The 25,758-nt window shown below is 39.2% G+C and overlaps 1 protein-coding gene across 1 annotated transcript in view; it reads left to right on the forward strand.

The window, feature by feature from the left end:
• Positions 1 to 25,758, forward strand: part of grm5b (glutamate receptor, metabotropic 5b) — a 49,694-nt gene that overhangs the window by 14,651 nt on the left and 9,285 nt on the right. The window contains exons 6-9 of the mRNA XM_029516663.1: positions 22,977 to 23,212; positions 23,961 to 24,082; positions 24,671 to 24,795; positions 24,935 to 25,103. Coding sequence (XP_029372523.1) covers positions 22,977 to 23,212; positions 23,961 to 24,082; positions 24,671 to 24,795; positions 24,935 to 25,103 — 652 coding nt within the window. The remainder of the gene's footprint in view (positions 1 to 22,976; positions 23,213 to 23,960; positions 24,083 to 24,670; positions 24,796 to 24,934; positions 25,104 to 25,758) is intronic.

Here is a 25,758-nt window from a genome sequence, read left to right on the forward strand (position 1 = left end):
TTCTACTCTTCCCTCAGTGATCTACGTTGTGTAACCAAAATCGTTGCCAGCATCATTTTTGTCATCACCACCATGATGTTCATTATCATCACATTCATCTTACAACATGATCATCGACATCAACACCATCATCGTCATCGTCCTGGTGAGTGAGGTAACATCCCACTTCACACCATACTGAAATAAGATGTTTATCCTATTTGCTGGGTTTACCTTCACCGTTAGCCCTCAGAGACATAAGTAGAAGCAGCGAGAGAGAGAGATATGATTAAACTGAATAGGACAAAAAGCATTGATGAATTAAACATAGAACTTTCATTTGCTTTCATGGATTAGCAGTTTTTAACCGGTTGCCTCTAGTAATACAAAAGATTTAATGGCTATTGTCAGTCCAAATGAGGACTGAGAACTGAGGAGAAGCGCCCAATAGTGCTCTCCCCTAATCTAACAACTACAAAAATGCACCCTTGAGCAAAGCACTTAACCTCCAGCTAGTCCAGGTGCTCAATGATTAGCGATAAGAGACTTCCCAAAGTGTCCAAATATAAGTGTGCTAAAGTGGATCGAAGTCGGGCAAGAAAAGAAAATTCTTCATAGTTAGAAGAGCGTGAAAAACTCATTCACTGCTTGAGAAACTTGAGGTCTATTTCTTTGCAGGCATACCTTGAAATCGAAGAGATATTCTGTTCATCTCAGAAAACCCAGTTTTTGGTTTTGATGGGTTTCTCATTGCACTACTGGTTTGCTATTCTTGCTATCCAAAAACCTACATAGAAGAAAGTGAGATCAGGAGGCTGGCATGAAGCTCTCTTTCAACATATCATTGATCATTTTGTGTGGATTGTTTTGATATATTTAGGATAACTGGAATAAGACATTCATTCATTTATTCATCATCATTCATCATTATCTGTTTCCGGGTCACGTGGGTGCTGGAGCCAATCCCAGCTCACACTGGGTGAGGGTGGGGTACACCCTGGACAGGTCAGCAGTCCATCACAGGCCCAACACACAGAGACACACAGAGACCAACAACCACTCACACTCAGACCTACGGACAAGTTAGAGTCAACAGTTAATCTAAACATGATGTCTTTGGATGGTGGGAGGAAACCAGAGTACCGGGGGAAACCCACGCAGGCAGGGGGAGAACATGCCAACTCTACACAGAAAGGCCTAAGGCAAGGAACCAAACTCGTGACCTTTTTATTGTGGAGTAACAGCGCTAACCACTATGCCACTGTGCTGCCCTGAATAGGACATGTCTGTTCAAAGAAAAGAGGTGACAGAATTATCTGTTACCACCTTCCTGCTTACTTCTATGCCGTAAGATATTCAAATTGGAGAAGTAAAGGTAGCGACACCTTTTATGGGGGGTTGCCACAGAAGTAAATACAGGGATGCAGAAACTGTTTCAGATGCTCCACATAATGACTCTAAAGTTTTCAGGTTGCAACCTTTTACATGGATTTTGTGTAATTCCAATAGCATATGTTGCACACCAGTGTTCTACTTCGACTACTTCTTACAGCTGAAAGTATTTCCACTTTAACAACTTCAACCCAATAAAATATTAGTATTCACTAAGTGTTCAATCTATGTTATTAACCGACACAATAAATCAAATCATCTTGTTTCCAAAGATTTCTGAAATTATCTTATTTCTTAAGGGTCACTTGACATTTGAAAAATTCCTGTAATAAGTAAAATTGCGTTTAAAACAACTAAAATGCACACAGCATTGAGCTCAAGGTTTAATGTAGACCCTAATGGCTTGTTAAAATGTTTTGGTTTTTTTTTTCTCTCAGCACTAGTTCATAGGCCAGTGTGTTTTGATTAGGTCAGTTAATTGAATATCAACCTTGTGAGTGTTGATATCATAAATTGATTGTAGTTTCAAATTAGAGATGGTCATGGGTGGGTGCCCTGCTCACTGGTGGTCTGTGAAAGGCACTTCTTATTAGTCCAATCGGACTTGTACTCATTTAACACCAGGTTAATTACATTACCACCAGAGCGCACAGATGATGATGAAGGACATTATTCAGTTACCAAGGTTTTTCATAGATCGGAATGAAAAACCACAAAACCTGAGTGTCAGCCTGGATTTTTACTAGTTGTATTACTGGTTGACTTTTGTGTCACAATCAGTCGTAACCCCTTGTCCTCCCACCTTAACATTGTTTCATCTGAGTGTAAATTAGTGCTTCTTACAGATTGGGCTCTGACACAACTGAGTACTGGCAAGTGCTCTGGTGTAAATATTGCAGAGACATTATACAAGTGAACTGATTCATTCAACAACTTTGTTTAGAGTTGTGTATTTAGAAATGGTGTATCTTGGAACCAAACGTATGACAGTGTTGATAACATTTATATCGTATTATATTAACATTAACGTAATACATAAACCCAAGATTATATGTTGCATTGAAGTCTTTAGGGGTTCTTCCAGAAGTAATCTTAAAAACCTGTGTCAGGTCTAACTACCACATTGCAAGAAAACTATCACTGTCACTTACACACATACACACATACATGCACAGTTACGCGTTCTGGATTTGGAGCCTGAATCTATCGATTTCTTCTGTCCCATAATTCCTCAAGGTGCCAGCAGGCTACAGACCCAATAATGAATAGCTGGGCTGAGATAAATATCTAGAACCACATGGGACACACAAACACAGCGGCAGTTACTTACACACATGTGCACACACTCACAAATTCACGCATGTTTGCAATTAGCAATTTGTTTTTCTCTGTATCCAGAGAGTCATATACAGAGATTGTATTAATCACAGACATATGTGTGTCAGCCATGGTTTGTGTGGTGTGTGTGTTAATGCGAAAAGTCTATAGTACGTGTTCATTTGTGTAGTGAACGTATAGATGTATGGCCTTCAGAGTGACGCAGTGAGTGGGGATTTAACTACACATGTTCACACAAATTGCTTTGATGAATTTTGCCACGTTGTGATAAATTTCCACCAAGAACATGCTTGGTAGCCATAGATAGTAGCTATGACTTGTTATTTGGCCTGAATGTATAAGGGTATGTCCAAATCATCAGTGCTATTTATAAAAGGCTGTGTCATTTGTCTTTTGCAAGTTTCACAAACCTTACAGTGTGTCCAGTGTAGCTGCATTGCCCTGGCAGCCAGTAGGTTACTAAGGTTGTATTGTCTGTGCTAGGTCTCATAAGAGGTCTGTTTGTGTTGAAGAAGCCACTAGACTCTTGAATGAATTCAAATGAATAGTTTGAATCAGATGTCAAAAAGCAGCCTCTCTCTAGAGATCATCCCGCACAAGTCTGCACCCCTCCTGCCTGCTGTTGCCATGGAAATATCCCTTACCATATTTGGATGAATCTGGCATAGCAGCTGGGGGGATATGTGGCGCATGCGCATGTGTTTATGTGAATGGCTGTGTGGGTGCATCTATATATGAGCGTGTGACTGTCAGTGAATAAAAATTTGCTATTAAGGCACAGTGATATCACTAATGGCCATTTCATTGAAATTTACATCAGAACATGGACATATCTGTGCTGATTCTCTGTGACCCCATTGTCCTCTCATCTCTTGTAACTCTCCTTATCAGTCTGTTCCTCTACCCTTTTTCCCCTCTCATTTATGATTTAATGTCATTTTCTCTCACTCTGTGTCATTGGTTCCCTCTCTGAATCCAGCCAGCTGCTTGCTATCAAAGTGGAGGAGCGTGATGTATGAGAACTGAGACCCTGAACTGATTTAACAGAGGTCAAACCCCTACAGTGTCCCACTTCACACTACAGCTGTCTCTTGAGGCAGCACTACCTTGTGGTTTTTACATTGAGAGAAATTTAAAAGCGAGGCATCTGCGTGGACCAATATTCCTCAAATCAGATAGTCTTTAAATTGATTTTTAGTGGATTGCACACCTGCGGTAAATTAGAGGAGATCAAAGATTTGGTGGTGGCAGAGGAAAGAACCGAGCAAAGAGAGAGAGGAAGGATGGAGAACGGATAGGAATAAGAGTCAGAGTCATGAGGAGTTTAGTGGAGAGCAGTCAGCATAGAAGACAGGTTTAGTGTGTCTGTGTGTAGTATTCATATATCACAGTAATAAAGGATTCCTTGTCAGAAATGAAAACCAAATCCATCAGTAGGAGTCTAGTTTACACATTGCTGCTACATTTAGGATGTATCTGTGCTTCTAAAATAACATTAATACAGACCCACATTAAACACACAGGCATTTTGTTGCACACTGGTGCATGATGTACATGCACATAGAAAACACATTTTTAATCTGTGAGGAGTTACGGAGCTGTATACTGTTAGTATAAATGTTAATGTTAGTAGGAATTTGTCAAAATAATCTAAAGTAGATTGGCCTTCTTTTCATAGGTTTCTAATAAATGACTGCGGGTAATTAAACACAAGTAAATGCAATGGCAAATGTTTAAAAAAGAAGGACAAGAAGGACATGGTGGAGATTACGAGAAATACATTTTTCATGTATGTATTAGTGCATGTGCTGAACTGAGCACACACCTACAGCACTTACAGCCACTACAAATATTTACCTGAATAACACTGCAAGTACTTACAGTATGTCATCATAACATTCACTTGTTCCTCTCTGTCCTGTCCTTATCACAGACATGCTTGGAAAATAGATGGATGACAAATTAAAGGATTGGTGTTTCACATAAGGCATTCGGTAACATCTTGCTAACAGACCAGCTTGATTGTTCAAATCTGACCTCTACTCTAGCCATTAAAACCAAAAGATATTCCCTGATTTTCCCCTCAGTTGTCTTTTCTGAAGTTGCTCTTCTAAAGTTGTGACACCTTGTTATTTAACCAACAATGGTCTAAGGCTCAGCTAAATGCATAAATGTGAGGTAATGTGTCAGAAAAAAATTCATGAAACAAAGTTTCCTGGATCTGTTTTTTCTGTGTTGTCAAAAGTGCCACACACATATCAAAGAACTGTCAGCAGGTGTATGTCTTCAAATTTGAAACCCCAAGGAAACTCTACCTTGACTTTCATTTTCTGTTGTCAGTTTGGGTAAAGTCCTCCAAGACAGCCGATCAAAAATCTGCTGAATTAAAGCTCCCCAGTATCAAAGAATTATTTATTCATCACACAGGTCTTTCACTCTTTCTCTCTGTCACCACCTGTCTCATCCTGTTGTCCCATCTCCTTCTCTTTCTCCTCATGCTTCTGACCTTTGGATACTTTACTTGTCTTTCTCTGTGCCTCTGGTTTGTCATTATTTGCTTCATAGTCTCTGTTTATCTTGATAGGAAGGTCTGCTCATTAATATTAAGACTTGAAGAGAATGACCAAGGAGAGAACTGCTGGTGCAAGATTAAAGGATGTGTTGTGTGTTCTCGTGGTTGTACATATTAGTTCTTTAGAGGAACAAGAGCACCTGTTGTTACATTCACATTTCTTTGTTTTATGATTATGTAAAAGGGACTGTCTAATTGATGCCTAGTTGATTCTACTGTACAAGGTATTGCTCCTATGTTTTCCATTCCCTCTGTGTCAGTGCCTATGGTCAGGTTTTAGGAATTGCTAGGGAATGAGAGAATAGGAAATTGCTTTAGTGAGATTTTGAGGTCACAGACAGGAGTCCATCATACATCACATGGAAGTCTGTGGTAAATGTAAAGCTGCACTTGTACCAGTGATACAAAGGAGGACTAGGTTATTTCTAACAAATTGATTCAACTTCACCAATTTTGCGATAAAGCAGGCAGAATGACAAATAACTGTCCACTAGCAGGGGAAATTTCCTACTTTTTACCCTGAGGTACATTTGTCAACTTAATTGTCTTAAAGCTTTATTTAAAAAGATATTCAGTATGCTAGAGGTTTAAGGCTGGTCCCCAATAGCCGTGACAGTTGAGTAAATGTGATACCTGCTGACTGATTGACTACATGATACGGTTACTGTGATGGTTGGCTGAGTGTGGGAGTTTCCCCGTTCTGTGACGGTCTTTAATAATAATTTGGTGCAAACAAGCAGTCTTGCAACTTAATCACCTTCCATACGTCTTTGCAACTTTTTTTTTTTTTTTTTTACAAAAGAAGCAAATAAAGTGACTTTGACAGATAGCTACTTTAATACAAGAGCGTCAGCAGCATTGCCTGGCAAGTGCAAGGTTGGGTTTTCCCTGGCATGAATGAGAGGAACAGGTTATGAGCTTTAACTGGCTGAAATGAGGCCTCCTATTGCTTTACTGAACAGTGAGAATCATAATTAGCCTCTAAAGCTGTCAAATATAATTAATTTCACGTATTAATTTCACTCTAAGAATGTGAAGTGATCATAAATGTTTATAATACCCACATCTGGAAAAAAGGTTTTTCTCTGATGGAGTAACTTTCGTTGAGCCACAGCTTTAACTATTTAAGGTCAAAAGGAAGCGTCTTTTCTATAGTCCGTCATGGACAATTAGATAGGGAGTATTTCAATCATACAATATTTAATATATATATATATCATAACTATAGCAAGGATATTCATAAATCTTAATTAGAATTTGTGTCAATCATATGACCTACAAAAGAATTGTGGTAGCAATTCCTTCTGGTTCCTCAACCATCCCTTTTATTTCATCATTATATGAGTGGCTGCTTGGCAGAAAAAAATCAAATCATTAGCCCATTCTGCTGCTGCACATCCCCCTCATCTTTTTGCTCTTTGTTCCCACTGTGAGAGAGAGGCCAATTAATGACTGCAACTGATCATTTTGCAGTTTTTTAGGGAGGAAAACAAATAAGAACAAAAGAACAACATATAGGAATTCTAATGGTATTTCAACTGTTAGTCTCTTGACAGGGAATTGAGAAGTTTTCCATATGCAGAGCAGACCTGTAGCTCGCGTGCACACACACACTTTGCATGAATACAATTGCATATACCAGTAACATACCTGTAATCGGTTGCACATTGGCTGGGCTGATCACTACATGGAACACACAAGAAATGTATATTCACACACAAAAACACACACACATTCATCCTCTTATTGCTCTCCCCGGGAATGGCCTTATCCTCTTACAGCACTCCAATGAGAAAAGTGCTGGGAATTAGAGAGGAGGGGGAGACCAATGCACAGATAAACAGACAGAGTATGAGTATGGGGGGTGGGGTGGGGTTAGGGAGAGACAGGGGTCGTTGTCCCTGCAAAATATACTGCGCAGCTCTCCTTGTGTGAATTTGTGTGTATGCTTATGGATTTGTGTGTTGGTGCAACAAAACTGTTGTTTGTGTGGTTAGTCTGTTGTGAGCTCTCAGTTCATCATTTTGCTGCTTGTTTTCTGAGATTTGAACTGTGGGATTAAATCAACTGTTACATCAGCCTGCTTGTAATACACACTCACACGCATGCCTATGCACAAAAAAAAAACCCTTGTTATTGCCCCTTGTTATAGTAATACAAAAGATTTAATTTTTTACATATGCTAGTAAACATTCATTTGGAACTTCATTTTCTTACACTGTTATTGGGCACAAATTACCAACAACAAAAATCTCTTCAGGACACAAATGCCCATCGTCCCTCTGACCATTTCTGTTTCCACACTTGCCTTTCTTTAGTTTATTTCCATCATTTTCAACAACCTCTTCAACCTCTATCTTTCTCCACCTTAATACACTTGCATTTCATCCATCACATATTTCAAAGGCTAGCTGTAAAGAATTGCCCTGCTATCTCCCGAAGTGCCTGGGCAGGAAATGAATTGGCCCTTAATTTAGCTCAGACTTTGAACCAGGCAAAGGTAATTAAGAGAAATATGAACTGTGATGCCTCTGAGAAATGGCAGAACTCTCATGAAACAAAAGAAGGGGATGTGGAGCAATGGAAGCTGTATTGTTTGTCAGATACCGTATTTTCGAAATGTTTTCTGTTCTTGTGTGAATAGTAAGGAAACATGGGAGCAGATTAAGAAACAGGATTTCATCACGAGTGGCACAATGGAATGTGACTAAGCCTAATTTTATTGTCTTCCTTTGTCGTAGTTTAGATTTTTATTTTTTTTTTCTGAAATTCAGCTCTTCCTGACATGTAAAACAGATGTGCGTATCAATGTATTGCTATATGCAATTTGGTCAATAGCTCAATGAGTCAAGAGATAACACCAAGAAGTGGGCCATTGAATTGAATGAACTTTTAACTAAATTGGGTTGACCTGACTCATAATCTCACAAATTCATTGAAAATTTTTCTGACTTGTTCTGGCCTGTATTGTGGCATCAGTTGAGTTAAGTCATTCAGGCAGAGAAAAACTAAAAAGGTGAACATTTTTGGCAGACCAATGTGTGTAGGCAGTCATTGAGCTTAGCGGTCGCTGGCTCTTTCCAAATACTTAATTTATGTAAAACAAAGACTTTTGTTCTACCAGTTGTGTATTGATGCATGAAGCCTACGGGAAATTGATTCTAATAATTGATTAATTATGTCAACCCAAAAGCACGTCTTCGAATCCTATACCTTGGCAGCAAATGCCACATTTTACAGCAGATACAAAAACAGTTTTTCTGTGAATAGGCTCATAGATTGTCGTAGCATGCAGTTGGCTTGCTTCTCAAGCAGTTCTCTTTTCATCTGCACTAAAAATGACAACAGGTTACCCAGCCAAAAGCTTGTTGGTCTTTTACATAATATCTTTTCAGGAATGAGCAAGTAATGATAGCATGCCATTTACAGTGTTTCTCTCTAGTCTGTCAAAGTAGAGTGGTTTATCCTTGATTTAAATATCAGTTGAAGCCTTAGAAAAAAGGAAAAGGGGGGGCGAGTGAGACAGAGTTTCACTGCCTATTAGAGAAGCATGTTGTTGGATACTGATGGATGAGCTGTAGGTAATTGTATCCAACATTATATTGGCTTTTTTTGTTTCCTCCCTCTTGTTTGTCGGAAGGTGTCTGGTGTCTATTGAGGAGGTTGTTCAAACAAATACGAAAGAGAAATCCAGTGCCATCTTGCATTATGATACGCAACTTTTTGTATTGTGTTCTGAAGAGGCACAGATCTGGCTTCAGTGGTCAGCTTTTATCTATAACCAGACTCTACATTTAATAATACAGTAGAACGTCACAAAGAACTGGTCTCTTACAGTATTTGGTAAAGAGCAGACTTAAGGCACTAAGACAGTCTACCAGCTGCCAGATGATGTGATTGGCATCATTATGCAATTATTTGTAATATTAAGCTCATGATACTGTATTAGTTTGGAATTAAGAAAATCATTAATCAATGTTTGCAACCATTTCAAACTGATAACAAAGATACTTATGTTACAGTCTGAGGAATACCGCTGGCAGTTATGTGCAAGGTACTCAATTGATCTCTTTAACTGCTACTCACGGTCAACATATTTGTTACAACTTGTGCAGATTTTCCACAATAGCTAACACACACCCAAAGCCTGCTACCCATTTGTCTCGGTCTCCCTTGCTTACCCTCTCTTCCGGTGAGCTCAGAGACAAGTGTGATGTGTGCCGCATCACAGCCCCCGCACACAGCCTGTTACCATAGCAACACCGGAGACAGAGCGGGAAAACTACAGAAAGACAGAGCTACAACATGTGAGGGAGAGAAACTTTGCAAGCGCAATAGAGATAAGGATGTTCACATCTGTTCTATAGCCATGGCTCCATCTGTGTCACTTCAGTCAGAATCTTTGGACCAGATGATGATGATGAAGGCACTGCATTCTAGGGATGCCACAATCTTGATTGTGAATCAAATATCTATCAAAAAGACATCACGATTTTGACCATTTGAAATAATAGGTGGGATAGGGGATCTATGAACAGATTAAGAGGACCTCTAAAGCCTGTCTTTATCAAGAGCCCAAACCTGCTGAACAAATGAGGAAAACTCAGCCTGAATACAAGAAGAGAAATAATCCTCAAGGACATTACAGTAGGCTCATCAGACCTCAGAAAATGCTTCTCCTAATTTCTGGAAAGAGGAAACCTCCATGGACTAGATGCCATTAGTACAGAAATGCTACTACATTGGAGCCCCAGTCAGGGAGACGACATCCTCAAGCTGTTCAGTATGATGCTTAAAGGCGACTGGTCTCCTGAGATACAGAATAAAGGCATTGTAAAAACTATAATAAATGTGAAAGTGAATGTGGTCAACTAATAACTAATAGACACAAAGTGTATCTATCTGCTTCACTCTCGTGTATAATGACAGGATTCAAACAGGACAAATTGGAACCTGTTGCTCCTACAAATGACATTAAGTTCTTTAGTCTCTATTCTTCGAGATCGAGACTCTTATGAACCATTAGCTACTTTATACTCAACAGCTGAAATGAAAGCTACAAAGCTGAAATCAAAACAAGAAATGGCATTACAAGAAACAAACAATTCTAAGCATCATTAAATAATGGTGACATTGATACATATAAAGCATGAATTCCTTTTTAATGTAACTTGTGATCATGCTACTGTTGGTAAAGGTTGTCTTGATGCACTTGCTGTAACGTCTCTGATTGACTTTACATTTACTCATTTAGCAGTTTTTTAGGCAAAGTGTCCTCAAAGTGCTAGTTAGCACTCAAGCTTCATTGCAGTGTATTACCTCGGTTTAAGTATTTCATTAATTCAATGTGGTAAGGAGAAGGGTTGAAGTGCACTGACATAGTGTCAGTAATGTATGTATGTGTCGGGTGTGTTGGAGAAGTTAAGAGAGGATGTGCTTGGAAGAGATAAGTCTTTAAGAAATTCTTCTTGCTCTCAGAACATTTGGTAGCTTGTTCCACCTTTGAATGGCCATGTGAATGGTCTGGGCTGTAACTTCCTTGTTTGAGTGATAGGAATGCCAGACTTAGACTATTCGTTCTTGTCTTCCCAGTAATCCTGGTAAATTGGCACTATCTAAGTGCCACAAAAGGCAACATTTCTCAGTGATACATATGGAATCTTTAAGCATGCACTGTATTTATGGGTGCAATTTATCCATAGAAACATGATTAATATATTAAGAATAATGTTAAAATGTTAGGAATATAAACAAATCTGAGAAATGTACCTCTTATGACAGGCTGAAAAAACACAAAAATAATAGCCAAGCTGCAAGGGGCAGATCAGATCTCTGTGGTTGGTTATGCAGACAAAATGACAAATACCTGGCATTCATCAGTTCAAGCAGAAACATCTGTCTAATCATACTCCATGTGCACAGCATGCACACCATTAACTATTAGTATTAATGAAAGTTTATATTTAGGTTATTCAAAAAACATTCATAGTTGGAGGTATGCATTTATGTTTTCCGTTTGACTTAATATCATATTCTGATGTTGATCAGTATTATCTTATTTGTATGTTCTCATATTTGGAATAAGGGTTATCAACTATTCATGCAAATGAAATCCATATTTATTCGACTTTTGGAAATGCACTGAGAAAAACTGGAAAGAGTAATGGGAGAGAACAGGTTTAGCTGTGTGGCATCAATGAAATGTGGGAGACTCATTAAAGTCCAGAATAACATGCAGTTAATTTACTGTAGATGTGTCTGGTACTCTCTCCCCTCCTCTGATGCACGCACACGATTCTGTGGGCGATAAGCTGGATGTCTCGTTACTGGGCATTAGTTGCACCTCTCCTCGCTAATCCCCGCTGTCAAACAGGCAGGCTGCATGTTTGTGTGTGCATGTATATGTGTGTTTGTGTGCGTGCGGTGCCAACTAGTATAATCATTGCCATCATGTATAGCAGGGAATAGCTCTGACTACTGCCTTGAAGCCACTGGGCCATCATTAGGTTACACAATATTGCCCATTAATGGCTGTGTTTTGCATGTGTGCAGACAAGAGTGTTTGGTGTTTGTACAAATTCAGAAAGTAGTGAGTTTATATTAGAGATTGTACTGTATAAAATGTTGATAAATTGTGATTTGATTTTAGGTTGAATCTAATAATAAAAGCCAGTTGGCTTTTACATTTATTACAGTATTTTTACTGCACAGAAGTAAAATCATCACATATTGTTTTCAAAGTTGAACTTCAGTAAACTACATATGTTGTTAGGCTACTTTAATCTGCTAGTGACATGTGCATCATAGTCATGTGGTATTTGTACACTCAAAGGCCTGTCGTCATTTCTTGTGTCCTGTCTAATGACCAATAGTTTTGCTGACACACATATGGCATGTGGTTGATTGTATTAAAATCTACCTGAAATTTCCATAGCTGTTGATTCATTTGGCTGATTGCAAATTGAAATGGTGTTACTAAGTAATCATACTACTTACCTTAAAACTCCCCTTACAGTCTGGTCCCACTCAGGGATGATGCCTTTGAAAGTCTGTTAAATGATTCGTCTCTGGCACAGAGACCTTTCACTGTAGGAACTGAGGAAGTGAGGGAGTGCAGAGGAAAAAAAGTAATAAGAGTAAAGGTTGGAAGAGCTATGTGGATCGAGAGAGAGAGAGAGAGAGGATCAGGGAGTGCGATTCCAGAAGGCCAGCATGATGATAAAGATGAGGCAGAAATGAGAGAGGCAGGGGGAGGGAGGAGAGAGAAGAGAGAAATGTTATATTGCTGGTGCATTACCTCAGCAGGTGTACATTTTTATTACAATGTCCACTGTGCTAAATATGTGAGGTGGCACTTTTATGTGTGAAGCAATAAAAGGTGATGAGACCAGCCCTGGAAGAATAGAGTAGAATATACACCGACTGTTTCTTTCTCTAACTTTTTTTTTTTTTTTTACCCCGGCATTATTCCTTCATTCACATCTCATCACATCTCTGTGCCATTACATGCTACAAAGGTCTCTTCTTCACCTCGATTATTGCACTTTTTTGACCTTACAAAAACTTACAAAACACAGCCATCTCCCTTTTGAGCCTCATTTTGCTACCTCTGCCAATCATTTCTCTCTCCCCCCAAGAGATTTTAGCTGTGCCACTTTATCGGTCTCTTTCTCTCTCAATCCTGCTTTATCTCTGTGGATTTCAATGTCTTTAACCTCTCCACCACTAATGTTTCTCCCTTATGTCTCACTGCCTGCTGCTTTCTCTGTCTTTTATCAGTGTCTATGATGAAAGCCACAAACCGAAATGCGTTGGCCTGACAAAAGAAATTCTTAATTGTTCGAGTGTTACTTGAGTTTTTAACTCTATAGACTTTATCACTGCTTAATGCACCTTGTAGGTAACTGTGCCAGAATCCCCTACCCACTTTGTTTGCTATTGCCACTGAAGATTTCCTTGGCAGGTACAAAGAAACACTAAGATGCTTCCTCTTTTACACTATTCAACAGAAAATGCTACATACACATACAAAATCATTTGTGTATGCATGTGTGGGTCTTCTGTATAGATGTTCTCACATCTGACTGTGTCCAGACAAAGACCCCAGCTGGAGGAGAATATCTGCGCTCATTCACTTTTCTTCCCTTGTGCCCTCCTTGTTTCACTCACTGCCCTCCATTTCAAGTTATTTTCATTCTTCATCTCTTAAACTTCTTTGTTTAGTTTTTGTCAGGCGAGTGAAGAGGGGTGACACTGTCTCACTTCAAAATAAAATTTCGAGCAACAACATGCTGATCATAGTGGATACTCAGTCTTCAGCATTGTGAGGATGCCTCAGGTAGAAAGTAGTGTGTGTGTTTTTGTATACATATGAGATTGGATTATGGCTCTTTCTTTTTTCTCCTACATTGAAACAAGGTTTTACTACTTGAACTAATTAATTATGAAGATGTTACAGGAACATAAAGATGTACAGTACAGGCCAAAAGTTTGGACACACCTTCTCATTCAAATGAATAGGAAAGTGCGTCCAAACTTTTGGCCTCTACTGTAGTATGACAGAGTCAGATCTTAAATGTCTTAAATGTTTCCCTCAAAGACTTACTCTGTATTTTCCTGCATCTTTCCTCAATTTTGATCTGTCTTGCCCACCTGAAAATAACTTATTGCTGCCTATATAATGAAGAAGGTAACAAATGTAACCCTTCCCTTTCCTTACTGCTGTCCAACTTGCCTTCAGTCTCCTTTGACTAGTTTTGTCTGTTATGTTTAACTTTTTTGTCTGCCCTCTGTTTTGAAATCACATTTTTAAATCGGACATCTGTTGTCTGAAAGTTTCAAAAGTTACAAAAATGTAAAATATATTCTTGATGTTAAACTAGTGGAAATAGTGTATTTGGGTAGGTGTAAGAAAGATAGGGAGCATGTATTGTAAGATGCAGACAGTTGTGGAAGTTAATGTTTTTAAAGTCAGTGCACTTCTGTTGAATCTCAGTTTGAAAAAAAGGTTTACATTTATATTTGAGGTTCTGAAAAGTGTTAAAAATGAGTTCAAGAATTCCATTGTGTCATTGGAAGAAAATGCAGTTCTTTCATGGTAGTATTTATATTTTCAAGATGGAGAATCAAACGCTAGTTTTGCTTTCCAGACCTCTTATAAATATGAACACCTTTGTGTGAGTTTATCTGTTTCAGAAATCACTTTAATTTTTCCAGGCAGTTAGGTAACTGAATTTAAATGATGATCTGCCGATGTAATTATGAGAGAGTGAATAATAGCATGGAAAATAATATGCAAATATAAACAGCAGAGGGAATTAATCAAAGGGAAAGTGAAAGACAATACAGAGGTGATCATTAATCAATTAAAAAAAAAAACAGAAGACAGGAAAACAAGAAATAGATGAAGTGAGAGAATGCCAGAAAAAGTAAAGTTGAGACGGGGGAATAAAATGTGGCATTAATAGATGAGTAAAACTGAATCTGCTGCCAAAGTAAGCAGGTGTGTGTTGGCTGTTGCTGTATGTGTGTGTTTTTGAATGACAGTCATGTAATGTGGTTCGATCACTCACATAATTATGCAGTTGGCTACACACATCATGGCCTTTTGCTCGCTCGCTCAGTCGCTCTCTCTCTCTCTCTCTCTCTCTTTCTCCCTGTGTGTGTCACACACACACACACACACATAGCGTGATCTGTTTAGGTTTTCTCTGTGACACCTTTTTATGTTGTAAAGAATGACAAAGGAGAATGTGCAGACTAGTGTCATGATCACAGTGACAGGTGCAATCAACAGCTCTCATCAATCACTTTTTCCACATTGAGGCATTGATTACCCAGTTCGTTTCAGAGCAGATCTGCATTGGTGGCTCCTAAATGTAGACGTACCTGTAGCATAAGTGACTCCTTTTTTTCAGCTGTAGGGGCGGGTGAGCTGTACTGCTATACTGCTATTTAATAACGCCTTACACACAGTGGTAAATCACTTTCCCTACATCAATTTGTGATTTTTCTCTCATAAGTCATCAAACAGTGCAGAAGTTCCCCTCCACAACCATAAGTCTGTAACCACTGTCACTTAAATTACAGCTGGCAGCTGTCTCAATCACTTTTCAAAAAAATCTCTTCAAAGTCAGTCATAACTGCTACTTCACACTCATCCTATTTGACTGAACGTGTCTGCTGCTCATTGCTTTATGTGCTGACACAAATTGAAATTTGTTAATGTGCAGTGGCACTTGGGGAGCCTTCAGCTACCATGACCTAACAGTAGACTTATGAACAGATTTTGTATATCAATGAACCAATGAAATTCATAATGCAGAGCAGTATGATATATGATTCTGCTCTGTCTGCTAACTGTCTGCATTTGCTCTTCAATCTGCCTGCTTGTGTGTCTGCCCACTAATTAATCCTGTCAAGTTTGGTTGGTGGACGGCTTATGTGTATGTGTGCGCGCGCAGTATATATGGTTATAAGCAGCAGATGCTCATCGAGAATCTCTGCCAGGTTGCCATGGCAGCTAGAGAGTGCGTATGTTGGGGTCAGATGCCATGTTATTGTTCAACCTTAGACATTAATTACTCAACTGACCTATTGCAGGCACGGCGAGAGCAGAATACAATATTTTGCCAGCACCAAATCTTCTACCGTATTTCTACCAAGATAAGCCAATCTAATGATCACATAGAAATCCAGATTCACAGCCTAATACAACTGCAAAAACTAAGGAGCATACCTCCACTCTCTACCCTTCAGGCATTCAGCATTAATGAGCATTTGTTTGCCACAGGATCAGTGACTGTATCATAACAAAGTACATCATGACTGAGGCCGATGGGAAAATTTAACACAAATGAACATTCAGTGGAAGCTGTGGACCCCCAAACACTGTGGCTCATTCAAATAGCACCAACTCACTTTAATTCAAATGAAACGTTTGTTGTTGGGCTGTGGGCGTATAATGAAATAGTCAGCTCTTCATTTGGTTCAATTAACAATACAGAGTCCATGGTCTGAAGCAGATATAATGCTTTTAACACAGTCTCTTTTTCAGTAAAACATTTAGACTGTTAAAACTTAGCTGATTATAAAAATAAGAATACTCTCATGTAAATATGCAGTGACAGAAACTTTACATAACAAACTTGAATGAAACTCTGCAATGTGCAGAGGCATAGTTATTTCTATGTGGATTTGGACATATTGAGTTGCAGCTCATCATCACAGCAGCAGTCAGACAGGAGTAACATGTCCATGAGGTGCTTTTGTGGAAAAGACCCAGCTGCGTTGAGCCACTTTACTTTGCTTTAAATGATGCAACTCAAGAAGCAAGTGAGAGACACAAAAAAGACTGCTCTGATTTTAGTCTTAAAGATGTTCTTATTTCAGCTTTATGACTACTATCTCTACATTTTTCTGATTTAAAGAAAACAAAGGCTTTTATATTGAATCCTTATCCCGATTTTCCAGTTATTTGCGACTGCGAAAGCTGAAAATGGCTTGACAAATATCATACAAGTTTAGTTCAGTGCTTTTAGTGTCCCTGTAACCAAATCCTTCAACCATATTTGTGCTGGAATTCAAAGTCAAAAATATATGGTGTGACATGGATTTCATTACCAAGTCAGAACCATGTGAGAATTAATAATCATTCGCAAATGAGTCCCAGTTTCTATTTCTAATCTGAATGAACAGGAGGAAAAGGCAATTGTGCCCCAGGCCTCAGTGCGTAGAATTGGTTTGTAAAAGTCCTGCTTTACATAACACAGTGCCCTACAATGCTGGCATGCTGTACCATTATGTAAATAGCATTTCCAATATTGGTAGAGACAGGCCGTCTAATGGTAATTGAATAGTGAATAAAAAAGAAAGAGAGTGTGTGTCTGTGTGTGTTTTGTATGTGAAACAGAGAGAGAAGGGGATGTTTTTGTGTGGGCGTCTGTGTGCATACACTTAAAATCCACTGTGCTTTAATGAGACACAAAGTACAGACAGCAGGTTGAGCGTGGGCTGGAAACCATGGCAACGGCCTTGGGCTCTTAGACATTTGGAGAGAGACACAGTGAAAGAGGGAACCAGGATGTCATTAAGAACAGTTGTTGTAATCACGAATAACTTTAGGGATTGATCAGCCTAATTTATGAAGACACACACCACAAACTTGCCCACCAATACAGACACAAATGGCTTTGCACACATATACCAATGCACACTCCATCCTCTGTTGCACTAAACACGTATCTATATGTCCTGAAGGATTTTTCCAAGGCCCTCTTTTTGTGACAGCATCACCCACAGAGGTGCCTGTTACTGTGTATGTTTTTGTGTATGTAGTATTCTTGTATGTGTGTGCATGTGAGCAAAGCGTGTGCAAAGCTTAAATGCATCACATTCCTAGGGGTCACCAGTGCTCCTTCGGTGTTTTCTTTGCAGTCAGAACAATGTGGCTCATCTGCAGCGCATTTAAATCAGGGTGGCACTGGGAGAAATCAATTATCATATTATCTGTGGGTGTTATAAGGGCTAGTGTCAATCATTGCCAGTCATATCAGCTCCTTTCATCCCTTTTTACAGCTGTGCACTCTCAGCAATCACAGTCCCTTCTTTTGGAGGCGCTGAAAGAAAGTGTAGCTTGAAACAAACAAATCAACACAGTAACCATATGTGCATTTAATGGTGAAAAATATATTTAAAGTTTTAGAAATAAAATAAAATTGCGAGCATTGCGCATCGCTGCTGCTACATTGGCTGAGGAGAGGACAGCCTAAGCTGCTCTTTAGAAACATTTTAATGCATTGTTGCAAAGATAAGATAAAGGCAATCATACATTACATATTCATTGATTTCCATGTCAAAAACATCAAAGGCTTTTAATTATAAAATTGGTTTTAAAGTGGGTTTTAGACTAAAATATGTGGATGGGAGTTATTTTGCTAACTGGGAAATTATTAAAATCATATTTCTTTTTCTTCCACGACCTGATCCAGATAAGCAGATGAAGGTGAATGGATAGATAGATGGATATTTCTTATTCTGTATGTGCAAAACAGAGAGCAGAGGAGTTTTTACTGGAGATATACAGTAGATAAACACAGTACTTATTAAAGGTATAATAAGAAATTTGTTGATGAAACAATGCAGATTTTATTTCCTGCAGCCACATTTATCTTTATTAATTTCTTTCTGTGAAATTTGATCACAGACAGTTTAATACAGTGGGAATAAATGTGTTTGGAAAGAAATGTAAGCAGATGAAAGTCACAGACAAAACTTCAATACATTACTGCAATACATAGACACATTTTCAGACGTATGTGTGTTTGTTGCCAGTGTTGTGTTGGCCTCTCTATACTACGAAGGAAGCTCAAAAGAGCCGGGCTTTCTTTGGGTGAGCTGGCTCGACAAAGCCGAAAGCTCCAACCAGAGAGAACGAGTATCACGACGGTGGTTATCAACTTGACTTGTCGACCCAGGCTCACCTCGTCAGACTCTGTGCGCGTTCACATAAAAAGGGGCGTTTAGGCGTCATTTGACGCCATGTCCGCAGAAAAATTGTCAGATTACGTGCAGCATATTTCAGCCAAGAGGAGCAGATTATGATAATGGAGAGCTATGAAGAGTTCAAACCGATAAGAACATCTAAAAGCAACACTGTTTCTACAAAGAAAGCAAGAGAGGAAGCCTGACAAAAAATTTCAGATCGTGTAAGTTAATATAGCCAATATAAAATATGTCATTATATAACTTTCATTCCCTCCCTGACATTGTATCACAATGAAGAATACATGGAAATCACTTAGTTTAGGGCCAAATCAAAGTGAAATTCATTGGTGGTAAAATACTAAATGCATATTTATTGTTTCCCAGATGAGACATTGATCTAATTTACAGCTGAAGGAGACACTGTAGTGTTGCTCAAGCCGCCAGCACACACCCTTGCTGACCCCCACACAGAGTTAACTGTCAAAGAAAGTTGTCATGTACTCTTATCTTTGTTTGCTGTGTTGAATCCACTTTATTCATTTCTCTTAAACTATTCCACAGGTTGAGATCAATGATTAGTGGACACTTTCGTATTCAGAGGTACATTTCGGGGTAGATATTTTAATAATCTAAATGAGAATTTCAATAAAATTTTAGATACATCTTTTTAAAATTGTAAATAATGAAGTTTTTTGCTCATTAGGGGGGTTAGGGTTAGGGCAACCCTCCGCTCAGCCTGTGGCCTTAGGCCCACAGAAAAAAACAAGTGGGAAGGGTTTTATCATTTCAGTCCTGTGTCTACTTTTTAAAAGTAATCCTGACCAAGAACACATAAGTGAATGATGAACACAGTACACCAACATAAAAGTCTATGTCACTCGTCTCTGTTGCTTGATGTCCTATTAATACATGTTGAAGCAGACAAAGTGAGAGCCCTTAATAAAAGGAATCTACAGCTGGATAATCAGAAAAAAGAGCTTGAATTCAAGAAACTAAAACTTGAGATCGAGCAGCTGGAGTATGACGAAAAAGGTACTGCAGTAAATGGTACTTTAAAATGTTTTGTATAAAATGATTGACATTTTATACTTATGACTTTTCCTTTTCCCAGGAAAGGTAGAACTTTTAATAAATAATAAGAAACGTCCTGTGATTGGCGGTGCATGGCTTTGTGTGGTCGCATTAGTTCCACATGGTTCAACAAGACTGCATATGTAACATATTCCCTGAGCTGAGAATCTGTATCGCTCATTGAGAATATCATCGGAAAACGCCAACAGATCACTCCGGTCTGGAAAAACTCTCTCCCTCCGAAGAGCACCTGTAATCATTTGGTCACCTAAATCCAATGGTTCCTCTACAAACGGGGATACCATGTTCAACCAGGATGATCGGTGAAGGGGCGGACTTTAAGCTGAAAGTCGCAGCACTAATCTCACTTCCTAGTAAACCCCTCTGGTGTGCAGCAGGTGTGACCTGCTGGGAAGCTGTCCAAACAGGTAGAAAGCCAAAGAAAGAAAGGAACAAAAGAGAGACAGAGAGAAAACCAGAAGCATATTGGTCAAAGTTAAAAAAAAAAAAAAAAAAAGCAGGCCACTAGGACAAAAACTGTACATATGTATGTATTTGACAGTCATGCATAGTGGTATAGATTGTGTCCATGAAAAAGCTAATACATCATGACAGATTGGAGAAGGGGAATGTGACAGAGGTGGAGGGTTGGAAGAAAGCGGAGTTATCGGAATGGTGTGAAGGAGCTCAAGGGAAATCTAAGGTTGTTAATGACAGATAGTGAATGAGGCAGATGGAGAGCAAAAACTGTGGGAGAAGGGAAAACAAGAAATCTATTGATGAGAGAGTGCTGAACAATGATCAGCAGTGTTTGTTTACTTCAGAATCTTTTCACCAGCTCTGCTTGTCAATATCTTTGTTTCTTTGCTGTCTTTGCTCATTTTGTCTTTATTTCTTTTTTGTCTTTCTCCCTTTTTTCATGCTCACTCTTTCACCCACTGGGTCCCATAATGTCAATATAACATTGTGTTAACCACTAATATCCAAATCCTTTTCATTCCTCTCTCAGGGGAGCTACTGATCAATCGAGGCAGTGTAATAATACCACTTTGTCATTCTGCATGAAACAGCGTCTTTTGTATGAAACCAGAGTATGAGCCAAAAACTGATGTACCAAATTCAGCACTCACATTGAATGCAATAGTGATGAAAGCATCTGTAGTTTTTTCAAAACTACTGCACAATGTCATACAAGTTTAATTTGTTAATTTAAAATTATATGATCCATTATGACCCACTGTAAAGTAAAATAACAGGTTAAAAACCACCTTCAGAAACCAAGCCTAGTTAGTCTATGCTTTTTTTTTTTTTTTTTCAATGTTCAATGTTGTATGACCTATTTTATCAGTTTACGTCAACTGAAGTAGCATTTCTTTCTAGTATGTACAAGAACGTTAGTCATAGACAAGTTGCCACCTCCTAGCATGCCCATCTGATTCTCTCAATTAACATGACGTGCTTGCACAGATTTATTTATTTATTTGCTTGTTGGCATGTTCTGTTATGGAATGAATACTGATTTATGACCAGTTCAGAGTGCATTGACAGTCTTGGCAGAATAAAAAGAGTGACAATTAGTTAGATACAAATTGTAGAGAGGCTGTTTACATGCACACACACACACACCCTTGAACACAAACACTTTAGGTCTCTAATCAGACTGCGCCTAGAAGGACCGTTGTAGGAGAAAATGAGTTTTATTCTCTGGAGGCTAGAAGAGAGCACATAGAAGAAAAAGAGAGAGAGTGAGAGAAAGGATGAAAAAATGGAAGGGAAAAAGGGAAAGTTCCTTTGGAAGAACTGAGGATTGTTGTCATGCTTGAGGCCATCTTGGCCGTAGTTGTGAAAGGAGAAGAGAGGATTTGTCATTCACATCCACTGCTCTCTCCTTGTCTTCCTCTCTTTACTGCACCCCCACCCCCCCACCCCACACACACACTGTGCCATCTGTGCTTCCTTGAGGAGCAGCAAACCCAAATCTTATCCAAAAAATGCAAACCACAGTGATGTGTCTCCACAGTTATATTCGTCTTGCTAGTGTCTGACGGGGCATGGCTGCTGAGCGGCAGCCAAAATACTCCATTTGACCTAAATCATCTCAGCACCAGGCTGGCATATGTGAGTGTGTGTGTGTGTGTGTGTGCGTGTGTGTGTCTCTCTGTGTCTCCGTGCATAGTGCTTATGCCTGTTTGTCAGCAGTATGATGAATTTTGGACATTGCCCATAATGATGTAAGCTCCCTCCCACATGTCCTCTGACTCTCTGCTTATCATTCTGTTTGTACCACCTTTCACCGTGCTTCTCCCTGATTTGCTATTTCTGCTGCTCTGTCTCTCGCTCTCTCATCACGTAAATGCCTTAAAGTGTGTGTGTGTGTGTGTGTGTGTGTGTGTGTGCGCGTGCGTCTGCGCCTGCATATGTGCGTGTGTGTGTGTTTGTGCTTGCGTGCATGTGTGATACAGGTACAGTATATATGTGAAACAGGGTTCATTTATTATAGTGGCATATTGGTGAATCTATACCCATCAACCCATGCATTTCATTGCGCACACACACACACACTCGCGCGCACACTATGATTAAGCAAAGAATAGCTCTCTAATGAGTTCTAAAGGCTGATTCTTTCTTGTTTGCATATGCTGCTCATTATAATTTGCATGTCTCCACAAGGGCAGTACATTGACATAGTGGCTAGTGCAGTTGCCCTACAATAAGAAGGTTGCTGGTTCAGTTCCCGGGCCTGGGGCCTTCTTGTTCAGAGTTTGCATGCCCTCCCCGTGTTTGCATAGGTTTCCTCTGGGTGCTCCGGTTTCCTCCCACTGTCCAAAGACATACATGTTTAGATTAGTTGCTAAATTGCCTGTAGGTCTCGGTGTGAGTAGCTGTTTGTCTCTGTATGTTGGCCATATGGCGGACAGGTTTAGACCCAACAACCTCCTCCATAAACAAGCACTTGGCGACAATGACAATGAAAAACTTCCTCTGTCCTTGTCATGTGTCCGTACAATTTGTTGTGGAATAAGCAGCACAGATTGTCACTTCCTTTGCTTTATTTCTCATTAAGTTGCAGGTTAAATTAATGAATGCGTTTTCTCAACTTTCTGCTTGTCCTTCCTTGTGTTTCTTGTTTTGCTTTCAGTGACGGATGGGCAGACAGGTATGATGTAACAGATGGTTTTGTAAGGGAAGCTGCTGGCGGTATCACCATCAAGCTCCAGTCGGCTGATGTGAAGTGGTTTGATGAATACTACCTTAAACTTCGCCCTGAAAACAACCACAGGAACCCGTGGTTTCCAGAGTTCTGGCAGCATCGTTTTCACTGTCGACTTAAAGGCCATCCGCAGGAGAGCAGCAAGTACAATCGCACATGCAGCAGTGAGTACGACGACGCACAGACAGACAAAAGAGAATATTCTTCAGTGACAGCAGGGATTGCTAGCTACAACGAGTGTGTTGTTTATTGTGTACTGTGTGAGACATATTAAGGATAGGACCTGATGTCTTTCATGTAGCACCTCATAATCGTGGACATAGTTCAGGGCCTCTAAGTTAGAGCCACACTGTGTTTTATTTGTTGACTTCGCCCATCCGCTGTACAGAGAAAGAGAGGGAAAAACATCCACCCACATAACATATAAACTCACTGGCTGAACACAGACCCACACCACACCTACATACATAGGATATGGATACATATAGCTTCCCTACTCATCTGGAGATATCCCCTGTGGCTGTGAGTGCAATCTCCCTTTATTTCTTTGAACTTGTCTCCCACTATTCTTCACTCTTCGTTACCTCCATTCATAGGCAAAGCGGTTTGTGAGAGCTGCATCAAAGACAGCCATGTCTCATGTATTCTAATGAAATGAAATGCTGAATACAAATGAACAGCACTCAGGAAGGGATGCAAAGAAATGAGATGTGGAGGTGTGAAGTGGCTGATGAGCAGAAATTAGAGGAAAGACGGTGGTCTTTGATGTTAGGGGGAAAAAAAAGGAAAAGAAACCACACATTGTTTCATAAAATTAGAACAGAAACTATGAAATTATTAAATGTACACTGAGATACTTGACTTTCTCTTCCCATCCCTTCACACTTCCCTCTGACCCTCCCTCTTCTGCAGAGCGGGAGTCGCTTCGGCAGCAGTATGCACAGGATACCAAGATGGGGTTTGTCATTAATGCCATCTACTCAATGGCATATGGCCTGCATAATATGCAACGGGCACTCTGCCCAGGCTACCAGGTAGGAACTGCTCAGATGGATGAATGGAGGGACACTACAATTCAAGGAGATAGAGGGGAGATGAAAGGGTGGACACACGAATGGTGGAACAAAAACAAGTTGTCATTGTTGCCATGCAATAGACCTTGTTTCTATGGGTCCCATTTTTGACTTACTTAGTAGGCTTTTGATAATTAGGTATGAACTGAGAAATTCTGATAAAACATAGCAAAATTTTCTGACACAAAAAAGTGATTAGTTCATTGTATTTGCTCTAAATGACTTCAAACTTCATTGCTGTAGATGCTTTAACCAAAAATGTAATATTTCCAACTCAGTCTTTCAGTTTTGGCGCGATTTTTCTGAATGGGACTCGAGAATGAATACCTCCTAAACTGCACATTTCAAATTTCATGACTTTTTGAGAGGCAGTGCAGTGTTTGGTGCAGTTTTTAATTTTATCTGGATATTATCTTAGTTCCATTGTACAGTAATGATGTTTTTAAGGCATCTGTTCACACATAAAAATTCTTACATGAACTGCTGTTTATTAAACTGTTGTTCACGAAATCTTTGTTTTATATAACTTGACTGTTGATGTATTTTAAGGGCCTATGTGATGCCATGCGACCCATAGATGGTGCTACGCTGCTGGATTTCCTGATGAAAACCAACTTCACTGGTGTGTCTGGGGAGGGAATCCTATTTGATGAGAATGGAGACTCACCTGGCAGGTAAGCACAATAACTGAACAGAGATGTAACATCGTCTGCAAAGGAAATATACAAGAATTTCCTCCAATTATTCTGTTGCATTAATATATGTTGTGTGTTTGTTAATTCACTTTCATGAATGTGTGCTTTTTATGTACAGGTATGAAATAATGAACTTCAAAAAGATGGGGAAGGACTACTATGACTACATTAATGTTGGCAGTTGGGACAACAGAGGCTTGAAGATAGATGATGATGAAATCTGGCCGAACAAAGATGCAATCATCAAGTCAGTCTGCAGTGAACCATGTGAGAAAGGACAAATTAAGGTTAGTACGACTAAGACAGACAAACTGTTTAATTTCTTTTACATGCTGTATAAAGTAATATCTTCGTGACTTGCCTGCATTAAGTTAGGTTTTTGTGAATCCAGCACCTAACATGGGTGAAATGGAAAAAGGGCAGTTATAAGCCCAACCAGTGTCAGTATTGGGTGCAGATACTGACATAATTCACTATTCTGACATTGGAATACAACTGATCCACGACCAATCCAGATTCTCTATTCTTATGAATTATAAAAACATAGTCATGCTTTTGTAAGCCCATATACAAAATGCTAAAGCATAAATTAATGACATGATTAATAAATGAGTAATTTATAGGGCTTACGTCCTGAAAGTCAACAAATTGATCTGTCAGATTCTTCAAGTCGAGCAGATGCATTACAATGAAAGTGCACCATTAGTCTGCGACTGGGTGAATGCATAACACGGAAATATTTACTACCTTTAAACTTTTGTGTAAAATATACTTACTAATATTTAATAATTCATTGCTGTGTACTTGATTTACTCAAGATTTTTAAAGCCTTAAAGGAACCGCAATTGCACTTTTGCGCTCCTACACCTATTTATATACAAAGCCTACTACAGTTTGCTCAAATAAATAGTTTACTACAAGATTGTTTAACTTGTACACAAT

Source organism: Echeneis naucrates, chromosome 13 (assembly GCF_900963305.1).
Source record: "Echeneis naucrates chromosome 13, fEcheNa1.1, whole genome shotgun sequence".
Classification (NCBI taxonomy): Eukaryota; Metazoa; Chordata; class Actinopteri; order Carangiformes; family Echeneidae; genus Echeneis; species Echeneis naucrates.